This window comes from Muscardinus avellanarius (genome assembly GCF_963383645.1).
Source record: "Muscardinus avellanarius genome assembly, chromosome: 2".
Classification (NCBI taxonomy): domain Eukaryota; kingdom Metazoa; phylum Chordata; class Mammalia; order Rodentia; family Gliridae; genus Muscardinus; species Muscardinus avellanarius.
Genome location: NC_137787.1, coordinates 165847187 through 165866426, shown reverse-complemented (window position 1 = coordinate 165866426; position 19240 = coordinate 165847187). Strand labels below are relative to the sequence as shown.

The 19240-nt window shown below is 35.8% G+C and overlaps 1 protein-coding gene across 5 annotated transcripts in view; it reads left to right on the top strand.

Annotated features, from left to right (window-relative positions):
- The window catches only part of DACH1 (dachshund family transcription factor 1), a gene marked incomplete at both ends in the record, with an annotated part of 402920 nt that overhangs the window by 210548 nt on the left and 173132 nt on the right, over positions 1-19240 (top strand). For 3 of the 5 annotated variants that reach the window (XM_080688906.1, XM_080688904.1, XM_080688903.1), the window contains one exon: positions 10008-10169. The exons of the other annotated variants lie outside the window; for them this stretch is intronic. In XM_080688906.1, coding sequence (XP_080545032.1) covers positions 10008-10169 — 162 coding nt within the window. The remainder of the gene's footprint in view (positions 1-10007; positions 10170-19240) is intronic. 5 annotated transcript variants of the gene reach the window in all.

The window sequence follows — 19240 nt, the reverse complement described above, 5'->3', positions numbered from 1 at the left end:
CCATTTGCTTCTTCTTGGTGAGATGGATTGAATGTACTAATCAAACTTTATAAGCAAAATAGTATTAAATTGGAATAGCATTTATTCTTGAAAAACAAGGCATAAGGTGACCTCATAATAAATCTAAATAATCTGGCCAATTTTTAATCAAAGATTCCAACAACTTTATTATAATTACAAATTTGGGCCAAGAAAAGGTTTCATCTACTAAATACTCCCTCTAGGAGTTGACAATCACTGGAAAATATGTATCATATCTAATATTTCCTTTGAATCTTCTCTTCATAGGGTAGATTTTTGGGTAGTTTTAAATTAATCCTTAATTAATTAGGATTGTTCTATGATCCAACTTTAAAACCAACACCCCCCCCCCTTTTCCAGGCACTATTGCCATTCATGTTTTTCCTTAAAACTAAATGAGGAAAATGCTTGCCTTACTGATTATGGAGATTAAATTATGTTGATATTCATGCAAGAGGAGAATGACAAAGAAATAAAGAATGTATTTTTTCCACCACTGCTTCCTCTGTCATTATTGTTACTCAGTGATTGCGCATGTATATTATTTCCAACTGTCCAAGACTCTCACCTGTATTTAAAAAGAAAAAAAATGCGCCTAATTGCTCTCTCTCTATATGAGTACATTCCCTTCATGAGACTTTTCCTTGGAAAAAGTTTATGCATCAGAAAACTTTTGTGACCACATCTTTTCCAGCTCTTTTTATCTCATTGACTAAGTCCCTTCTAAATAAGGCCTGAGTTTAAAAAATAGTTATCTGTTCCTTTTTCTCATTTTCTCTCCTTACCAACAAAAGTATTCTGACAGAACGTCACATGATACCTGGATTCTGGAAAAGAAAAAGAGAGAGAGAGAGAGAGAGAGAGAGAGAGAGAGAGAGAGAGAGAGAGAGAGAGAGGGAGAGAAATAATAAAACTTACTGAAGTATCAAAGGATTTAGGAGGATTTACATGTGATATTGAGAAAAGTAGACCATTTGGAGAGATTATCTTTAAGCTAAAATGCCAATGAGGTTATTCTTTCACAGGAAATTAAACTTATGATGCCATTTCTTCTTTTCACGTATTATATTGCTTGAAGTGTCACCAGTATATTAACAAGTAGACTCGTTGAAAACATCCTTGTTGAATATCATACATACACTGCCAGTCACTTTCGTGCTATCTAGAGCCACCTGCTTAGGGTCAATTCATTGAATAATTTTGTTTGATGGGTAATACAGGTTGTAAGAAATGCTGGGCCTTAGACCAACATGGAGACATCGAGTGCCTAGTTTATGAGGGAATAGGAAAATAATATATAATAAAAGGGGTGCTTGAAAGAAAATTAAAGTTAATGTTTATCTTTTTAAATTTGTATTTAGAATTTTTTCTATCTTCAAGATATGCAGAGAATGAGTGTATTCATTTTTCTCTGTTTCTGCTGATGTGCTGTATGTAAAATATAATATTCAGGCCAATATCACAAATTTTATATTTCACAAAGGATTAAAACTTTGTGTATAAAGATGAATCACCATCGTTTCTATGGAAGAAAAATAGTCTAAATTCTGTAAAACTGAGTCACAAATCAATAATTATAGTAGGTTTCTAAGTGATGTCCACTTATATTTGTGACATCATCTGAGTGTCTGTAACTTTGACTTTTTATGTAATCCATAGACTTCTGGAGAAAAAGTATTATTTTCTTTCAAAGAGTCCATAGTTTATGGAATTCTGTTCTTTTTTTTTTTTTGCATTTATTGACAGATTCAGTGTGGCCAATGCTGAACTGTAAGAGGAACTGGGTTTACTCTGTCATTATATAATGGTATGACTTTATGAAAATGATTACACTCATTACCCCTGAGTTTTATCATCAGTGAGACAAAAAGGTTACATTGGGTAAAGTCTTTCTATATTCCATGTTTTATAAGTTTAGGCCCCACATGGTTGCTTAGAAATGTTTTCCTATTGGTAACTATATATATTTGGCTGTACTGGGAATTAAACCCAGAGGTATTCTACCTCAAAGCTATACCCCAAGACCAATTTTTTATTCCTCATTTGGAGAGCCTTGCTAAGTTGCTGAGGATGGCTTTGTACTTGGCAATCCTCCTGTGTCAGCCTCCTAAGTACTAGGATTACAAGCGCGTACCACCATACCAGGCTTCAGTTGTAATATTGAAAGTGGAATAAAAATGATATATTCAGGGCTATGTGCCAAGTTCGACTTTGCTTAAATTAGCTAACATTTAACTAAAAACCAAATTATAAAAATTTCATTGATTATGTTTCAACCCATTTCTCTGAGTCAGAATCAGAAAGTGAGCTTTTCGAAAAGTTCCCTGGAAATTTCTCTGTGATTTATGCATGGCCAAATAACACCCCCATGATGTTCCTTCTCTTTGATTTCCTTGTTGCCACAATCCCTTTTCTTCTGGGAAGCTGAGATTTAAACTATTTAGAAAAAGAATGCTAAATATGATGTATATTTCATTTACCAGTGATTGCCAATATTATGATAATATATTTCTTACTGTATGATTTTCCAAATTAGTATGTTGTTGTTGTTAATACAAACATTTAAAAAATCTAATCAACTGGAAAACTGAAAACTGGTATAGGGCATGTTTCCATTAGTGGCCTCAAGGATCAATTTTCCTTTTCTCTGCAGAATACAAATCTGTTATAAAGGGCAAGAAAAGTCAGTCTAATGGACATTAAGACGTAAATTCACTCTGAAAATCTTCAATCTAACCAGATTCACAATTAAGTTGCTTATTCCAGTTGCTTATTGTTTCTGTTATTTAATCACTGAAGAGTGAGGACAGGCATGGCTCAAACACAATTTTCATTTATTTAGAAAGTACTGAAAAATAATATAACCGGAAATTAATGTCAGGTTTTGGACAGCTAATATTTAAATAAGGATAGGAAGAAACAGTGGTAAAAAAGTACTGGTGTTCTCAAGTTGTTATATTGAGCCAAGAGTTCTTCTAAGACTTGGAATGATTTCAATTGAATTGTATTTCAAACTCATATGGAGCTTACAATGCACCTTCAAAATAGTTTTGCAAAGTGTCTATAGAAACTGTCAGGAGCAGAAAGATTACTTCACAGTAATGACTGTTGAATTGAACTATGCTTTTTGATGTTTTACTTTCTGAATTGAATTGTTAGACAAGATTAATTGCGCACAGTGAGAGTTTTAAATGAATGACTATGTAAAGCATTAAGTTTCTCTGTATGCCACTTGGGGAAAAATAGCTGGAAGGTTTAAATGAATAAATGTATTTAATGCACAAAATGCCTGGGCTAATTTTAAAATTCCTTTACTAACATCCTTATTGAAAATAGAAACCCACTTTATTCATCTGTCTTGGTTATATTGCTCTGGTTGAAGTAATTTAATATTCCTGCTTTCCACTAATCTTCTAGTTCAACAGAAGTAAACAATAGGTTTCATAAATTAAAAATACACTCTTCTGAACATGCTTATAAGATTAAAAAAACAAGGCTGTAAACATTTATGACTGAAACAAACTAGATTGTTCAAATACTGCCATGATGTATCATGTATATCAATATGGCACTGATATCAGTTAGAATGCAAACAAGGTTTTAAATGATGTGCCCCTTCATTTCAGCTGGAGATTCCGCTTCACACCATCTGCCTATCAGATGGTTAGGAACCAGGCCTGCGTATTAATGCCACATGTTCGATTTTCCTCCTTCTTGTAATGGTTAGATTCATATTGCTAATAGCTGTGCATGAGCACTGTCGATGAAATTTCTGTGACGGTGAAGTGATGAGATATTTATAAGCCGCCTGTCTCCCTGAATAATCAGTAGGGAGAATGCCAGACATAAATAACTTATCAATTCCAGAATATTAATAACAACTACCATTGGCTATATTCTACTGTGTGTTTAAACTCGTTTCTTCTAAATTTGAGTGAAGTAACAAAGACTAATAAAAAGTCGAAAATATGGGAGGTTTGAATACTCACCATCTCTTGGTTGTAACCCATTTTATTCAACCATTAGGCTTTGGGAAATGCATTTTATATGGAATGCAATGTAAAAGTAGACAACATATCAAACATTTGGAAGTCATCTTGATGTCTTTGAAACCAAAGATCAAAGATTGGACCTTTCAAGTTAATGAGCAAACAAACAGATCAGAGAAAGAATTTGACAGCAATATGTCTCTTTTATTGATATTTATGATCTACAGTTGTAATCTTCTATTTATAAATAAGGGCACTAACTTACTTGAAGTAAATAGAATGGGGATACTTTTTCTTTTTTAAAGACAGTGATCAGGATTGCCTAACGGCATTTGAAGAATTTAAAGTCTGTCTTAATAAAAGTTGAAAGCAGAAGAAAATTGCTATCTTTACAAAGTAGAATAGTGCTGTTAAAGGAGAACAATGCCTGCATAACTTCCAGAAGACAAATCTATGCATTGGGTTTGAGATAACAAAGGCTTTGTATCAGTACAGCACAGAGCAAGATTTAGTGATTTTATGATAAATTTGATCAATGTAGATAGCTAAATCAAATGATTTGCTAGAAACATGGTTTTTAGATATCTATTTGTCAAATGGCTAAATTCTCACTCTATGCTATTAAGTACCTTTTGTCATATTTGCATTTTTGTAATATGACAAAAGTATAACTGAACAAAAAGACATGATGATGAGTTATTACCTCATATCAGCTATCTTTTGTGGAGGAATGTATCCAGGATATTACATATATAATTTTATCTTAATTCTCCATACTACCTCTGGGAGGTCAGCATCATTGTCCCTACCCATGATAAATTTGATGAATGTTGTCCAAAGTTCATCTCTTCAGAGTGCCTTTTTTTTTTTACTATGACTTTGTACTTATTCATTATATGATAGTGACTTTAGATAATTTCCATGTTGCTCACTAATTCTACAGGAAATTTGGTGGACTGTAGTGGAATATCTAAAGGGAAAGAAAAAGAAATTGATTATCCAGAAAAAAAAAAAAAAAACTTTTACTAGTAGCCCGATTTTAAAATATATGTAAAATAAGCAGAACAAAATGGAACCCACAGCAGTATTTTACATCAAAATTTGGACAATGATAAGACAAACTGTGTTTTAAAGTTTTGTATAAAAACCTATTCATCAGTCCAGCATGGTGGTGCATGTTTGTAATCCCAGCATTCTGGAGGCTGACACTGGACGATTGTGGTTCGCGGCCAGTCTCAGCTACTTAGTGAGGCCTTTTACAACTCAGTGAGACCTTGTTTCAAAATAAAAAATAAAAAATAGGGCTGGGGGTATAGCTTGGAAGTCGAATGCCCCTGGGTTCCATCCATAGTACTTAAAAAAAATTAAATTGCAAGTGATAAAATTGGTTTTGATCAAATAGTAAAGAAAAAGAAACAGGTATTTTTACATCATATAAGGCATACAAAATAGTAACCTTGGTTTAATGCATAGTCCTTTTCTCAAGAACAATTGGAGGTCACATTTATTGTTAGAGAAAAATCATGGATTAGATTACTTTTCATTGACGCTGTCAAAATAACTACCATATATCTCCTGTAGCTCTTCAAGTCATCTAGGATGAGAAGCATTTTTTTTTTCATTCAGTGACAACTTATGCCTAATATTGCAGTAGAAGTTTGGGATACATATATGAAAAAATATTTCTACCCTTTTGGTGCTATACCATAGTTAAACGAACTATCCATAATTATACCCCTTTTGGAAAAGTATTCCCCAAAGGGCAAGAAAGAAATCAAGGGACTGCTTGGCTCTACTCAGATTACAAACATTAAAATGGCCCATGAAAAAGAAAAATCAACCCAAAATATACAGCTGCAGAGGCACCAACTTGGCCTTCCTGAGTCAGAATTGGAGAAGGCAGGGCTTAGCTACTTACTGGGTTTAAAAGCTCCAAGGCTGATTCTAATTCACAAATAGGGATGGAGAACTCATATCCGGCAGAGAGGAGAACCCTCCAGCTGGAGGGTCACTAACTCTACCTGAGGAGTGAATTGGAGCAAGGCAGGTATGGCTCTTGGAAAAAGTGAGCATTGAGCTCAATTATGAAAGATTGTTAACTACTTCCCAGATAGAGAGTGCGGAGTTAGGAATCTGAGTTTGCTGTCTCTGATGCAATAATACTAAAGACATTGCATGAAGGAGACACAGGCAGGTCTCCGGTAAGGGGGTTGGGGGCTTCTCAGAAAGTGGAAAAAGCAGTCCAAAGACTGACTTGAATGAGAGTATGATGTAGTTCACTAGGGGACATAAAAGACGCCCTGTGTATCTAGAGCACAGAGGCCAAGTTAGAGCTGGGGGAACCCAGGATTCTACACTAGTGGTGAACTGAGCACTGAGTCTTCACAGCCCTGTGAGGCACAGGACAGGAGACTAAGAGCAGGCATGAAGGGGATTGATCAGATTGTCATTTTCCTAAGGTCCTGTAGACTACTGCACACATAGTAAGAGATTGGAAGCTGGGCGTTGGCGGTGCCCGCTTGTAATACCAGCATTTGGGAGACTGAGATAGGAAGATCGCAGTTCTCCGACAGCCTCAACTACTTAGGGAGACCCTTTGCAACTCAGCGAGACCCTTTTTAAAATAAAGAATATAAAATAGGGCTGGGGGTGGAGCTCGAAGGTAGAATGCACCTGGGTTCCATCTCCAATACGAGAGAGAGAGAGAGAGAGAGAGAGAGAGAGAGAGAGAGAGAGAGATTGGAGCTGAGGAAGCAGAAGCTGCTAAGGTTTTATTGAAGGACTCAAATGAAGAAGAAAGAATGTGAGCTGGCCCTGCAGAGACAGTGAAAATGGAAAATAGGGGAAGAATATGAATGCAGTAGAGTTGGAGAAAATAATTGTGAATTTGAATGAATTAAAATCGATACTCCCGTCAAACAGCTAGCAGAGTTAGTAGAATCAAAATCAGTAACTGTTGGAAATTTCATAGTTTTCTTCCTATGCTCATAAAACTGGGCTACAAGTAGAATATTAAAAAGTATTGTAGTTACTCAGTCATGGTGGTGCACATCCATAATCCTAGTACTTGGGAGGTTGAGATCAGGAAGATCATAGCTTTGAGGCAAACCTCAGCAAGTTAGGCCTTCAGCAACTTAGTGAGACCTTGTTTCACAAAAAAATATAAAATAAATATTTAGTTAAGTTACAGCATGTGCTTATATGTGTATGTGTGTTTGTGTGTGTGCATGCATGCATGCATGTATGTGTGTGTGTGTGTACATGGCACATATATATTTTAGAATTGCATTAGATATATGAAACTCGAAAGAACAGAAAAAGTATTATAAATTTGACCAGCTAAATAAAAATATAAAACATAGTTTTAAAAGGTAAGTGCTAAGAATATATATAATTTTTCAAGTTTCTGGTCTGTGCTAGCCCGCAGATAACCTGCAGGAATCTTTGCTAGGCATGGATGTTTATTACTGAGGAACTAAAATGTACATTTTGCCTTGCTTTCTACTAACCATGATGTAACTTTCTTCACTTAGCTTGTCATATTTGGTCCTTGTCTTTTCTCTTTGAGATTAGAATGGTTTTACAGAAGCAACAACCTGATAAAGACGATCTTCTTAATCTTCTTTGACCAATGCCAAATAACACATAGTTATGTTTCATATTACGTAATTTGATTTGGAGTCATGTGATAATAGCAGTTACATTTCATGTTGTAGATCTTTTTATTTGAATACTATAAAGATGTTCTTCCTGAAGCATAAATAAAAAAAAAAAAACTTAAGAATTGTTATAAACTGGAGAGAGGTCAATGTCAGGCTACCAAGGAAAGGGACACATGGGATGTTCACATTGGTGGCAAGGGAAAATCGAGGAAAAGAGATTTTCTGGGAAACACACAGAGAATTTTAAGAGAACAGGAAAGAAAACGTTTTGAAACATCTTTGAAGGAAATGAGTAATTGGGGAGAAAATTCAATCATAGGAAGATGAGAGAATCAGTTCAAGTTGAGACTTAAAAGGCAGTGAATGTTCAGACCAAACCCAGATGGATCCTTTGAATTTAGATCAGTGCCTTTTAAGGGGTGGATGTTAGTTTCTCATGCAAAGATCCAATCTGGAAGTCTTGTCGCATTGGGGTGAAAATGGTCAGGACCTCTTCATTCTGATCAGAAGGGAAGGTGAAATCTCCTACCCTCTGAGTACACAGCAGAGATTCTCACCCTGAAAGAATTTCTTATAATTCCTTGGGCTGTAAGTTATTTGCTGTAATCACTAGAAGTGATGATTAGTGGGGAGGAAAAGGAGGAGAGGGGTGCTCAGCCTCTAATCTACTAGCTGGGCATCGGAATAAATCACAGGGGGCTGGACCGGCTATAGTCAGAAGTACTGAAGCAGCAGGAACATAAAGAAAGTGGTCAAGAAAGCGGGGAAGAGTACATGTGGTCTCACAGACTGTGAAAGTTCTAGAATTAGGAGACAATATACATTGTCCATATATCCCATTATATGTTGTTTTGCAGTGAGGAAGGCCAGGCTGAAGTGAGTCAACTTGATGAAAGTTTACATGTGTAAGCAGACAAACCACTTCCCTGCTTACGATCCTACTTTGACTGTTTGTATATATAAATATTTAAAGTCAGAACAGAATGGCTTTAGCATTCTGATCCTTCATGAACTAGTATCAAACCTTATTTTCAGTCTATCCCTCCTTGTAGTTCTCTTCAAAAATAGAGATAAAATATTCTGGACAAACATCACAACATAGTAGATGAAAGCGTCAACTCTGAGACTAGAATGTGCTCTTTTAAGTCTTATGCCCCAGTTTTCTAATCTGTAAAGTAAGAATAATAATGATAAGTTATATAAGGTTACCAAGGTAATTACACTACTTTTATGTCACTTGCATCATTGAAATTTAAAAAGCAGAAGCATGGGATTTGCTGTTGTATTTTCTTTTTCCTGAACACCTTGCATAAAAGGGATACTAAGCTGTGTAGTAACACGCTGTCCCTGTCCTCAAGCAGTTCACCACCTGGTAAGAAACACTGATGCACAAATAGACATTCTGCAGTGCAGCTTGCCCTGTGCCAAGTATCAACAGGACCAGTCATGGTGGCACACTGTAATCCCAGTATTTGGGAGGCTAAGACAAGGGGGTTACAGGTTAGCATCCAGGCTCAGCAACTTAGTGAGGCCCTCGGCAATTTAGGGAGACCTTGTTTCAAAATGAAATAAAACAAAATAAAATAAAATAGAGCTGGGAGTGAAGCCTAGAGGTAGAATGCTCCTGGGTTTCCATCCCTTGTAACACACACACACACACACACACACACACACACACACACACACTGTATAAACATGATTTAGGAGGGGAGAAGAAGATAGCCATCAATCATCAATGACTCAGCTGGGATAATGAGAGGTAAGACTTCTAACAGGAGAAGGGTTTTACTGGAGGCCAGGAAGTCAGGGCAGTGTGTCATTCCACAGAAAGAAAAGGCATGGAGGAAAGCAGAGGCTTGAAGAGACAAGACGGCTCATGTTGGGAAATGGTGGCATGCTCCACGCAGCTTGAGTGAACACGATACTGTGATGGAGAGGCTTTGGGTGATGGAAGCAGACATACACTCCTTAGAGGGAGGCTTGTGGGTCAAGCCAGCAGTTCATATGCTGAAATCTTGTTAGGCAACTCTAGGGAATTGTAAATAGGGATCCACATGTTCAGATCTGCTTCTGTGAGAGCTGATTCTGGTTGCATGTCCACTACTATCCTTCTGTGTCTGAACTATGTCTCTGCTTGTGTTTAATTTGAAGGTTTAGCGAGCATTGTTCCTCTTGATAAATGTTGTTTCATTGGCTGGTTGGGAATGAATCTATGTTATCAGAATGTTGCAGTCAGATACCCTAATATATTTGTATGTGAGTTTTATAAAGCACATGGACTATTACATTAAAAATCAGAATTTAGATTACCTCATTTTTAATTTATTCTTTTAAGGTCTGACAGCAGCAGCTGCAGCAGCTGCGGCTGCTACCAATGCAGCTATTGCTGAAGCAATGAAGGTGAAGAAGATCAAATTAGAAGCTATGAGCAGCTATCATGCCAGTAATAACCAACACGGAGCAGATTCTGAAAATGGGGACATGAATTCAAGTGTTGGTGAGTTTTTATGTTCACTGAAGCTGATTGTGATCACTTTACAGCAGGCTTGCTTACTTTTCCAGAACCAAACCCTTTGCTACTTTTTCAAAAGGTTGGTACTCTGAGCTCAACAACAGTGCATATTTTTAAAATATTATTTTGCCGCTTTAAGTAAGTATAAACATTATTTTTTCATTATAGGACCAATTTTATGTCTGTAACTTTTGCCATTAGAATTCAGTTAACTTATTTCATAATGCAAGTAAGTTTTCATAATCAGAATTCTAAAATATTGAGTACAGATAAGATGATAAAAATATATATGTAAATAAAACTATAGACTTTATATTTTTAATTCTTTTCATGAATACATTTATTATTTTGTAATGAGCAAAACCCCCCACATACTATCATTCCTCCTTATCCATGCAACAAGCACATGTTTTAGGCTTTCCAGCAGATGTCTAAGGCTGTGGATGGTACTAAACTATATATTTTGTATTACAGTTATACCCATGATAATTTTTTAATTGATGAATTAGGCACAGTAAGAACACGAAATTTGTAATACTAAGATAGAAAAATTACAAAATTATACTGTAATAAAAGTTATTTATTTATTTATGGAATTTTCCATTTCAGTATTTTTAGAACAGAGTTGACCAGGGGTAATTAAAACCACGTAGAGGAAAACCATAGATGGGGGTGGGTGGGAAGTGTGGTAAACTTAATCTTTTCATGTGCTGCCAAGAATAAGGATTATTTTGAAGAATTCTATCTACATAGAACCATTATCCTTGTCTCATTTTTTTTAAGAAAATCAACTTTAAAAGCATAAAAGAATACAACTTTAATTTCTCTTGATGTTTTTTCTTTCCTGCTGTATGAAAAAAACAGATGAAAAGTTAACTGTCAGAACCAGATCAAAGTTTTGCCACTACAGAATGTTCATTTGGGTTATTTGTTGTGTCAAGCACAATCTTGAAAGTAAAGTGTGTGTGTGTGTGTGTGTGTGTGTGTGTGTGTGTGTGTGTGTGTATGTGCATGTGTGTGGTACTGGGGACTAAACCCAGGGGCATTCTGCCTCTGAGCTACAGCCTTGGCCCTATTTAACTTTTTATTTTGATACAGGGTCTCACTTAGTTGCGAAGGGCCTCACTAAATTGCTGAGATTAGCATCGGACATGAGATCCTTCTGTCTCAGCCTCCCAAGTATCGAGATTATAACCGCGTGCCACCATGCCAACTATAATTTTTTATTAATAAAATATTTAGCATCTGGGTGTTGGTATAGTAAAAATTTTATTCTGTTACTGCACTATGTCATTTCCCTTTTAAATGCAAAAAAAGAAAAACACAATGTATAAGTTAATAAGAGAAATTTAGATTCTCTAGAATGTAAACAAGATCTACATATGAACAATACAAAACTTCATGCTAGTTCAGTTAAATTCTCTTTTCTGTGTAGCATTTTAACAGATCATTTTGCAAGTTAATCGATAACTCTGCTTTCACTCCATTAAGGCATAGTTAAGGAACTGCATGGATTTTAGCTACAATTATTTTCACAACAGTTTCCCGGAAACATGCTGAACATGAACATGAGAGTAGGAAGTCCTTTTGAAACATATACAAAAAACATGAAGTATCACTATTTCAGCAGTGCTAGAGTGCAGTGTCTAGTTCAAAAAGGGGGAAAGTAGAGTACTTTTCATCAGAACTTTGTGAGGGATATTGAAAATGGCTGTAAGCGATGGTTTGAGGTGAATAGGTAGTGGCGTTAATTTCAGGAAAGATGGAAAGATACAGAAGACATCCCAAAGAGAGGGCTCCGAAGCTGAAAGGGGCTGAGCAAAATATCAGCGCTTGCATCTCTAAGTGTTTCTAGGGAGAAGGGAGAAAGGGCTGAGATTTGTTGAGGTCAAGGTCAGTACAAATAAAATTAGACTTTAAAAAGTTAAAAGCAATATTGAAGTGAAGAAAGTATAATAATGTCTTTAGAACTATTACATATACATTGCTTTAAAATAAAAGTATTTTAATTTGGCTAACAAGATAGGGTAATATTGAACACTTTTAAAAATAAGTTACTGGCCACTACAAATTGTAGTTAACATTTCAAAGCATAGCCTGAATTGCTTTCAGATTTTTAGAATAGGCTCTTAAATGTAAGCTGTTGGGTTTTGAGGAGTGATTCTTAAAATAGACAGCATAATAACATTTAAAGCAAAATATAAAACTGAATGTGGTAGTGCATGCTTATAACCCTAGTACTTGGGATGCTGAGACGAGAGGATTACAGGTTTACAGATAACCCAATAACTTAGTAAGACCCTCCACAACTTAGTGAGATCCTATTTCAAAAATAAAAAAAATATTGAGCTGGGGATATAACTCAGAGGTAGAACACCCCTGAGTTCAATCTCCAGTACCATAAAATAAACAAATAAATAATATGTTAATCACTAATTAATTAAAGCAAAATATATTAAAACAAGGTGCCTCTGAATTTTCCTGGGCAGTTGTTAGTTTTGAAGAACAAACAGGCATAAGATAAGGGGAAGAGGGCCTGTAACGAAGTGTTACCATGCATTTCATATTTGATAGTATGGAATGACATTTGCTTACATGCCAAATTGCAGCTTACTTTAATTATTTAGGTATGAAGGCTATCACAATAATCTAAAATGTAAAGAATTTGCATTTTTTTGTATTTTAATTGGGAGAAATAATTTCTCTTCCATTAAGATAATTAGTTGGTGGTTTCTACTGCTTCTTTAGTTTGACACTCCCCATCTAACTCCAATTTGGATCAGGAGCAGAAGTTTTCTTGAACCTTCCTAGAAGGTTTTGATATAGATATAGATATGTTGTTGTATATATTTTTGCAGTACTGGGAATGGAACCCAGGAGCATTCTACCTCCAAGCTATATCCTCAGTCCTATTTTTCATTCTTTATTTTGAAATAGGGTCTCTCTGGGTTGCAAAGGACCTCACCAAGTAGCTGACATTGTTCGCAAACTGCTATCCTCCTGTTTCAGTCTCCCAAATGCTGGGATTACAAGTGTGCACCATCATACCCAAAGGTTTTAATATTTCGAGATGTGGTATCATTGGTGCCATGGCTAGTCTCTAAGACATGTAGGTCATGCGTAGTGTAGATATCCTCAGCTGATTTGGAGGAAAAGGTTTATCATTGCTGTTTTCATTCTATTCTCACATGCTGCTGCCCTCTGAGGATATATGATTTATGATATTATCCTTTGTGAGTAACTCTGTACCCCTAGACCTGTACCTGGAGAGAAGGAAAGGTGAGCGTGGAGAGGGAGGAGGGTGGTTGGAGAGAGTAAAGGCACTGGTGGAGGTGGGAGCTGTGTTCCCAGAAATCAGAGCAGGTGCCCAACTGGACAGTCTTCTTTGTCACTAGGATTTCCTGTTGCTGAGGACAATGCATGACTCTTGGTAAGTATTAAATAATTATTTGTTCTGTGACTGTGGAAAGTTATGTAAACTTGCTGAGCTTAACAGGCCACATCCGGAAAATGGTATAAATAATAGTGTCTACATCATGAGAATTAGAAGATGTGTCTAGTATTTATCTCATTATTCATTGCAATGTCTACTTATCACGTTGTTTGTGTGGCGTTTTTTGTATTGCTTTGGCTATTGCCCTTTCTCTAAACCTGCCATCTTGAAAATTACCTTCTTCGTATTTATTTCTAACAATTGCTTCCTCTGTTTTCCTTTCCTCTCTGCAAGGTATTCGTTGAGTTGCAGGCCTGTGAGGAGGTTAAGGGGCAACTGTTACATCATTAGGGTTTTGTTAGTACTCAAGGGGCATACAGTCTCTGGGCAAAACGGATAAATAAGTGGGCTCTTATGAGAGAATATGGCGGATCTTCCAGGAGAATCTGTTACCGTGAAGTAGCAAGGAAGAGATATTGAGGAATATGAATTCTAGAAGAAATCCCAAGAATCTCTGAAGACTGTACGTCAGGATACAAACTTACTGCTCTCATCAATCTATCAGTGTTTCTTTGAATTAGTGAAGCACTTCCGGGAGATGCTACTTAAAGATGTATTGTTGCTAGGCAGTAATGCCCACACCCAGCGCCACATTTTTGAAGTCAATTGAGTGCTCTTTTCAACTCATCCTTCTCAGCTCATCCGGCCCACAGGTTCTGTTGAACATTTTAGGCTTTCCTTTATACTTTATAGAAGCAGGCTCCCCACCCCCTAGACGGATTCCTTGGCAAATGATTTCTTTAGTCCTGGGAACTAAATTTTGCTCTTGCTTGGTTTGGTTTGATTGGTTTGGTGAGGCGACAGAGCTATTTCTTTATAGATCATCCCTTGTAGTTCATAATCCGCCTCCTAAAAATTAGCTCAAAGTGGTGTTTAAAGAAATCTTTGACACTGACAAATAATTACTTTATGCCCCAATTTTACCTGGTAACCTTGAGCTCACATCCTTCCAACAGAATGATCACTGTAGGAAGCAGCGAGGACCTCGGGATAGATCTGAGTGAGGCATCAACATGCTGAGTAAAATATATGGCCATGTCGCCATTCTCCCTCATCCACAATCAATTGGATTCTTTTAGTTTAATATTTACTTGCTAAGATGAGATGCTCGTCTGCATGGTGATAAACAGTCTGCTCCTGGCATCTGAAGGTGACCTGTCAGTTCATATGGACAAATCTCCTGCTTACTGAAATGTACAAAATAAATCATTAAAGCAGGCAGGTGCTCATTCCCAGATTTAAATCACCATAGATTTATGATTTGAATTAATGCTTCATTTGGCCATAGAAATAGGTGCAGAGACAAATGATATGCACTAGTTGGGGTTTCCATACTGTAGCCATCCTGATATTGATTACTGAGATGTCTTAGCAATCTCTTGTTTATATCAAGTACTATCTTGTGACAGGTTGGCTGATATGAGCTACATTGCAGATAAGAAGGAAAAATGTCCTGGATTCTTTTTAGTGGCAACACTATCCACAACACAGAGGCCAGATAAATTGCTATTTTTTTGCTTTCAGGACTGATCTGCATAACCAGCTTAAAAAATGCTGCTTGGAAATTGAAACTGGGATATTGGAAAGGCAGAATTTAAAACCAGTGAACCCAAGGTCAATTTGATAGCATCTATAACTATGTTTTATCTGTTTATCTCTTTTGGCATTATGCACATTTCTGAGGATACTAAATTAATCACAATTGGCTTAATCTAAATAAAGGAAACTTACTTCTAGTTTTTCAATGCTATGTAAATATTGACATAGTGAACATCTCTTAATGTATCTATGTTATTTAAATACTTGCTAAACCTAGGGTTCTACTCCCTTCACTAAAGACAACAGAGGAAATAAGTCTTTAAAAATAAATGCATTCGATATTATTCCCAAGTGCAAAGTTTTGTGAAGCATGATTTACTAAGAGGCAGGAAAAGAATGCGCTTTTTACTTCTCTTAACATTTTATTTAAGGAAAACACTATGTACACAGTTTAAAAAATACTCGGAGGATTTGAGAGGGACCTTTGCCACTAGCTAATATCTGACTCATAGAACTGGTAAACAGCTATCAACAATAGTAGATTGCTTGCTTAGTAGGAAATGAGTTCATATCTATTCAAAATGTGATCTCAAAACAGATGTCCCAAGAAAATCTCATTGTTTAAACTATTGCTGTAACCCCCTAACTGCTGTTATTTCTTTAAGGAAGTGAAGTAATTCTAAGACTTCAGTATTTTGTCTTTCTGAACACTTTGGAACACAGGCAATCCTACAGCAACGCAGTGATACACAAACCCGTACACATTTCACATGCCCCAAATATAGGGATCTTTTTCATTTTTCCAAACTTGCAATAGTTCCCAGGATACAGAGGTTTCGAGCTTGAGTTTGAGGTTAATTGTGCTTTCCTCAACTGTATTCCTCCCCCCTTACTTTTCCTATCACTCAACCAACAAAAACATACAAACAAATATATGGGGGAAATAAAAAGCCAGGCAGACAGCGAGATAACACTATCTTACAGAGCTCAATATCTCCTTGCCTTTTTTTTTTTTTTAAACCAGCTATGCTTGCAGAAATAGAATAGTTTACACTGGAGTCATTTCCTTTCTTCTAACACACATGTCTATTTGTAAGGAAAAAAATAATTTTATGATTTCAGGAAAAAGTCTTGGAGACCTTGAGAAAGCAAATGAAAGAAAACTGAGAAGGCAGGCCACCGAGCACAGCTCTGCTGTTGCACCTCGGATTCTCTGCCTTGGCAATGTTAATGAACCTCAAATCCTTCCTATAATTAGATGAGGGAATTGCTTATATTTTCAAACAGATGATGCTGCTATAATGAAACGATTGACAGGGAATTTAAGAGTGTCTACAGTAGTCATTTGGTTTCTGTTATAAAAAAAAAAAGTTTAAAAAGAAGATTGGCTTTAGACATAGGTCCTGAGAGAGGTAGTAATTTACATAGCATGCTATGACAGGTGTCTTTGTATAGTAAAGAAATAAAATGGAAGACTAGAAAAATGATGGGCAGGTATAGCAATTTTTTGGGGAGGGGTGTCCTGTGCTTATTCTGCTAAGGTTCTTTAAAAGGGGCCGAGACTCAAGAGATGGATCCGGATTGAGTGCACAGCTGTAACTGCTGATGAGCTAATTGCTCCTTATCTCTCAGCCCCATTCATCTTCATTTTTTACCAATTACTGAGAATTATCTGTGTTCTCAGTTGGATATGAGAGTTAATCCTTTTTGGTTAAGCTGGCAGTACTGTGAGCAGATTCCAAATCGGAGGGTGAAAAGCCAAAGCAAGCTTGCTCTAAAATGTCTCCAGTTCAATTACAGTATCACTGATTCATAAGAAATTTGCTATTGTTGAACAGATTAAATGTGGAAAGTTTTTTTTTTAACTTGAATGTTTTCCTCCCTAACAATAATTTTTAAGATCCATCTTCCTGCTTGATGAGTAAGATTACACAATAATAACAAGGTTTTATAAGCATGGCGATACACAGAAAGAACTACCCGAGAAGTTAAAAAAAATCCATATGAAATGAGAAATACTTCAGCATGGCTAGCCGTCAAGTTATATGTAAACACTTTTAATTGATGCTTTTGCTCTTTGTGGCTTCACATACCATCAGGAAAGTAGGTCCAAATGTAAACCTTTTCACAAATGTCACATTAGTGGACCTTTAATGGAAGACCACATAAGCATCTCTTAAAAGTGTAGAACTGCCATGGTTTGTAATTCAATTGATTGTGAATAGGCCATATGGCTATCATCATTCTCTATGCAAAAGATGTCTTCATATGCTGACATTTCACACATAGTTGCTTAACCCAACAGTAAAAAACACAAAAAAGTACAAAGCTAATCTTTCATCAATTTTAATGCATTTATAAATATTTAATAATTTAGTCATTTTCATTAAACATTTTAAATAAGAAAATCTAATGATGAAATATAAAGAATAAGTAGTCAACTTAGTACAAAATTGTTTTTAAAAATTGCTACATAATATTTGAATAGCTTGTAGCAGGACCAAGATAAGTCACTCCAGAGATATCCACACTGAGATGAGAGGACAGGCAGCACAATATGTCGGAAGGTTTAGTTTCCAGTAATAATGTAGTTAATAAGGAATATAGCTACTTAAACAAGTCTTATAATTGCTTTATTATTTTATTTACTAAGTAAAGATCTTGGTGCCCAATTTCCCTCTTGTTTATAGTTTCTTTTGAAAATTCAATAGAAGATAAAAGATAAGAAAACATTCTTTATAGTGAATTTCAAAATAATAAAATAATCCAAAACAACCTAGGTGTACCCACTTACATATTGTATAACAATTACAATTACGTATGATGGTTAAAGGTAGGTAATATTTATTTCTGAACAGAAGAAAAAGGTATAATACTACAGTCTGTACTTTGGAACTGTATCCATTTCTTTAGAATTTGCAAGAGACTGGATAAGAGTTTACATTGTTATATTATTGGGAAGAATTATGAATGTTTAAATTATAGCTTAAAATTAGGTTACTTAAAAATGGCATGTGAAGCCAGGTGTGGTGGCTCTAGCTTGTAATCCCAGTACTTGGGAGGCTATGACAAGAGGATCATAGGTCTGAGACAGCCTCAGCAACTTAGTGAGGCCATCTGCAACTTCGTGAGACCCGTTTCAAAATAAGGAAGAAATAAAATAGGGTTGGAAGTGTAGCTCCAAGGTTAAATGTCCCTGGGTTTCATTCTCAATAACACATACACACACACACACACACACACACACACACATACATACATACACACAGATGGCATGTGTACTAATAGTCATTTTATTAAGATTTTTGCCCTGAGTTTCTAGAAGTGAATGGTATCACTCTGAAGTACATTTTATAATTTGTTTTGGATCTTTATGGTAAAGAATAGAAAAATCAGTTATCACAGCAGGTAACTATTTAATATATTATTGTATAAAACACTTTTTACTTTAAAATATTTGAACATATATATTCAAATGTGTTATATATTAATGATATCATGAGAAAAGGATTAATAACATGTACTAGTTTTCTACCCGAAGTATAAACTATGGCATTTTGTTATGGGCCAACACCTAGAATGTTATTTCTTCTATTTTACCGTATCAATTTGGTATAAATAAGCAGAATGCAGAGAATATTTTCAATTTTTTAAGTAGTACCTTTTCCATTTTATGAAGACTTTATAAATCTCTACGAACAGTAAGGAAACACTATTAGAAACTATTACGGGCCAGGTGTGGTGGCGCATGCTTGGCATTTGGGAGGCTGAGACTGGAGGATTGCAGTTCACGGACAGCCTCAGCTACTTAGTGAGGCCCTCTGCAACTCAGTGAGACCCTGTTTCAAAATAAATAATAAAAAATTAGGGCAGGGGGTGTAGCTTGGAGGTCGAATGCCCTGAGTTCCATCCCCAGACCCGCAAAAAAAAAAAAAAAAAAAAAAAAAGAAAAGAAAAGAAAAAGAAAGAAAATATTACACAATGTTTTTGTTTTAATTTTAAGACAGCTTATTCTAAATAATGA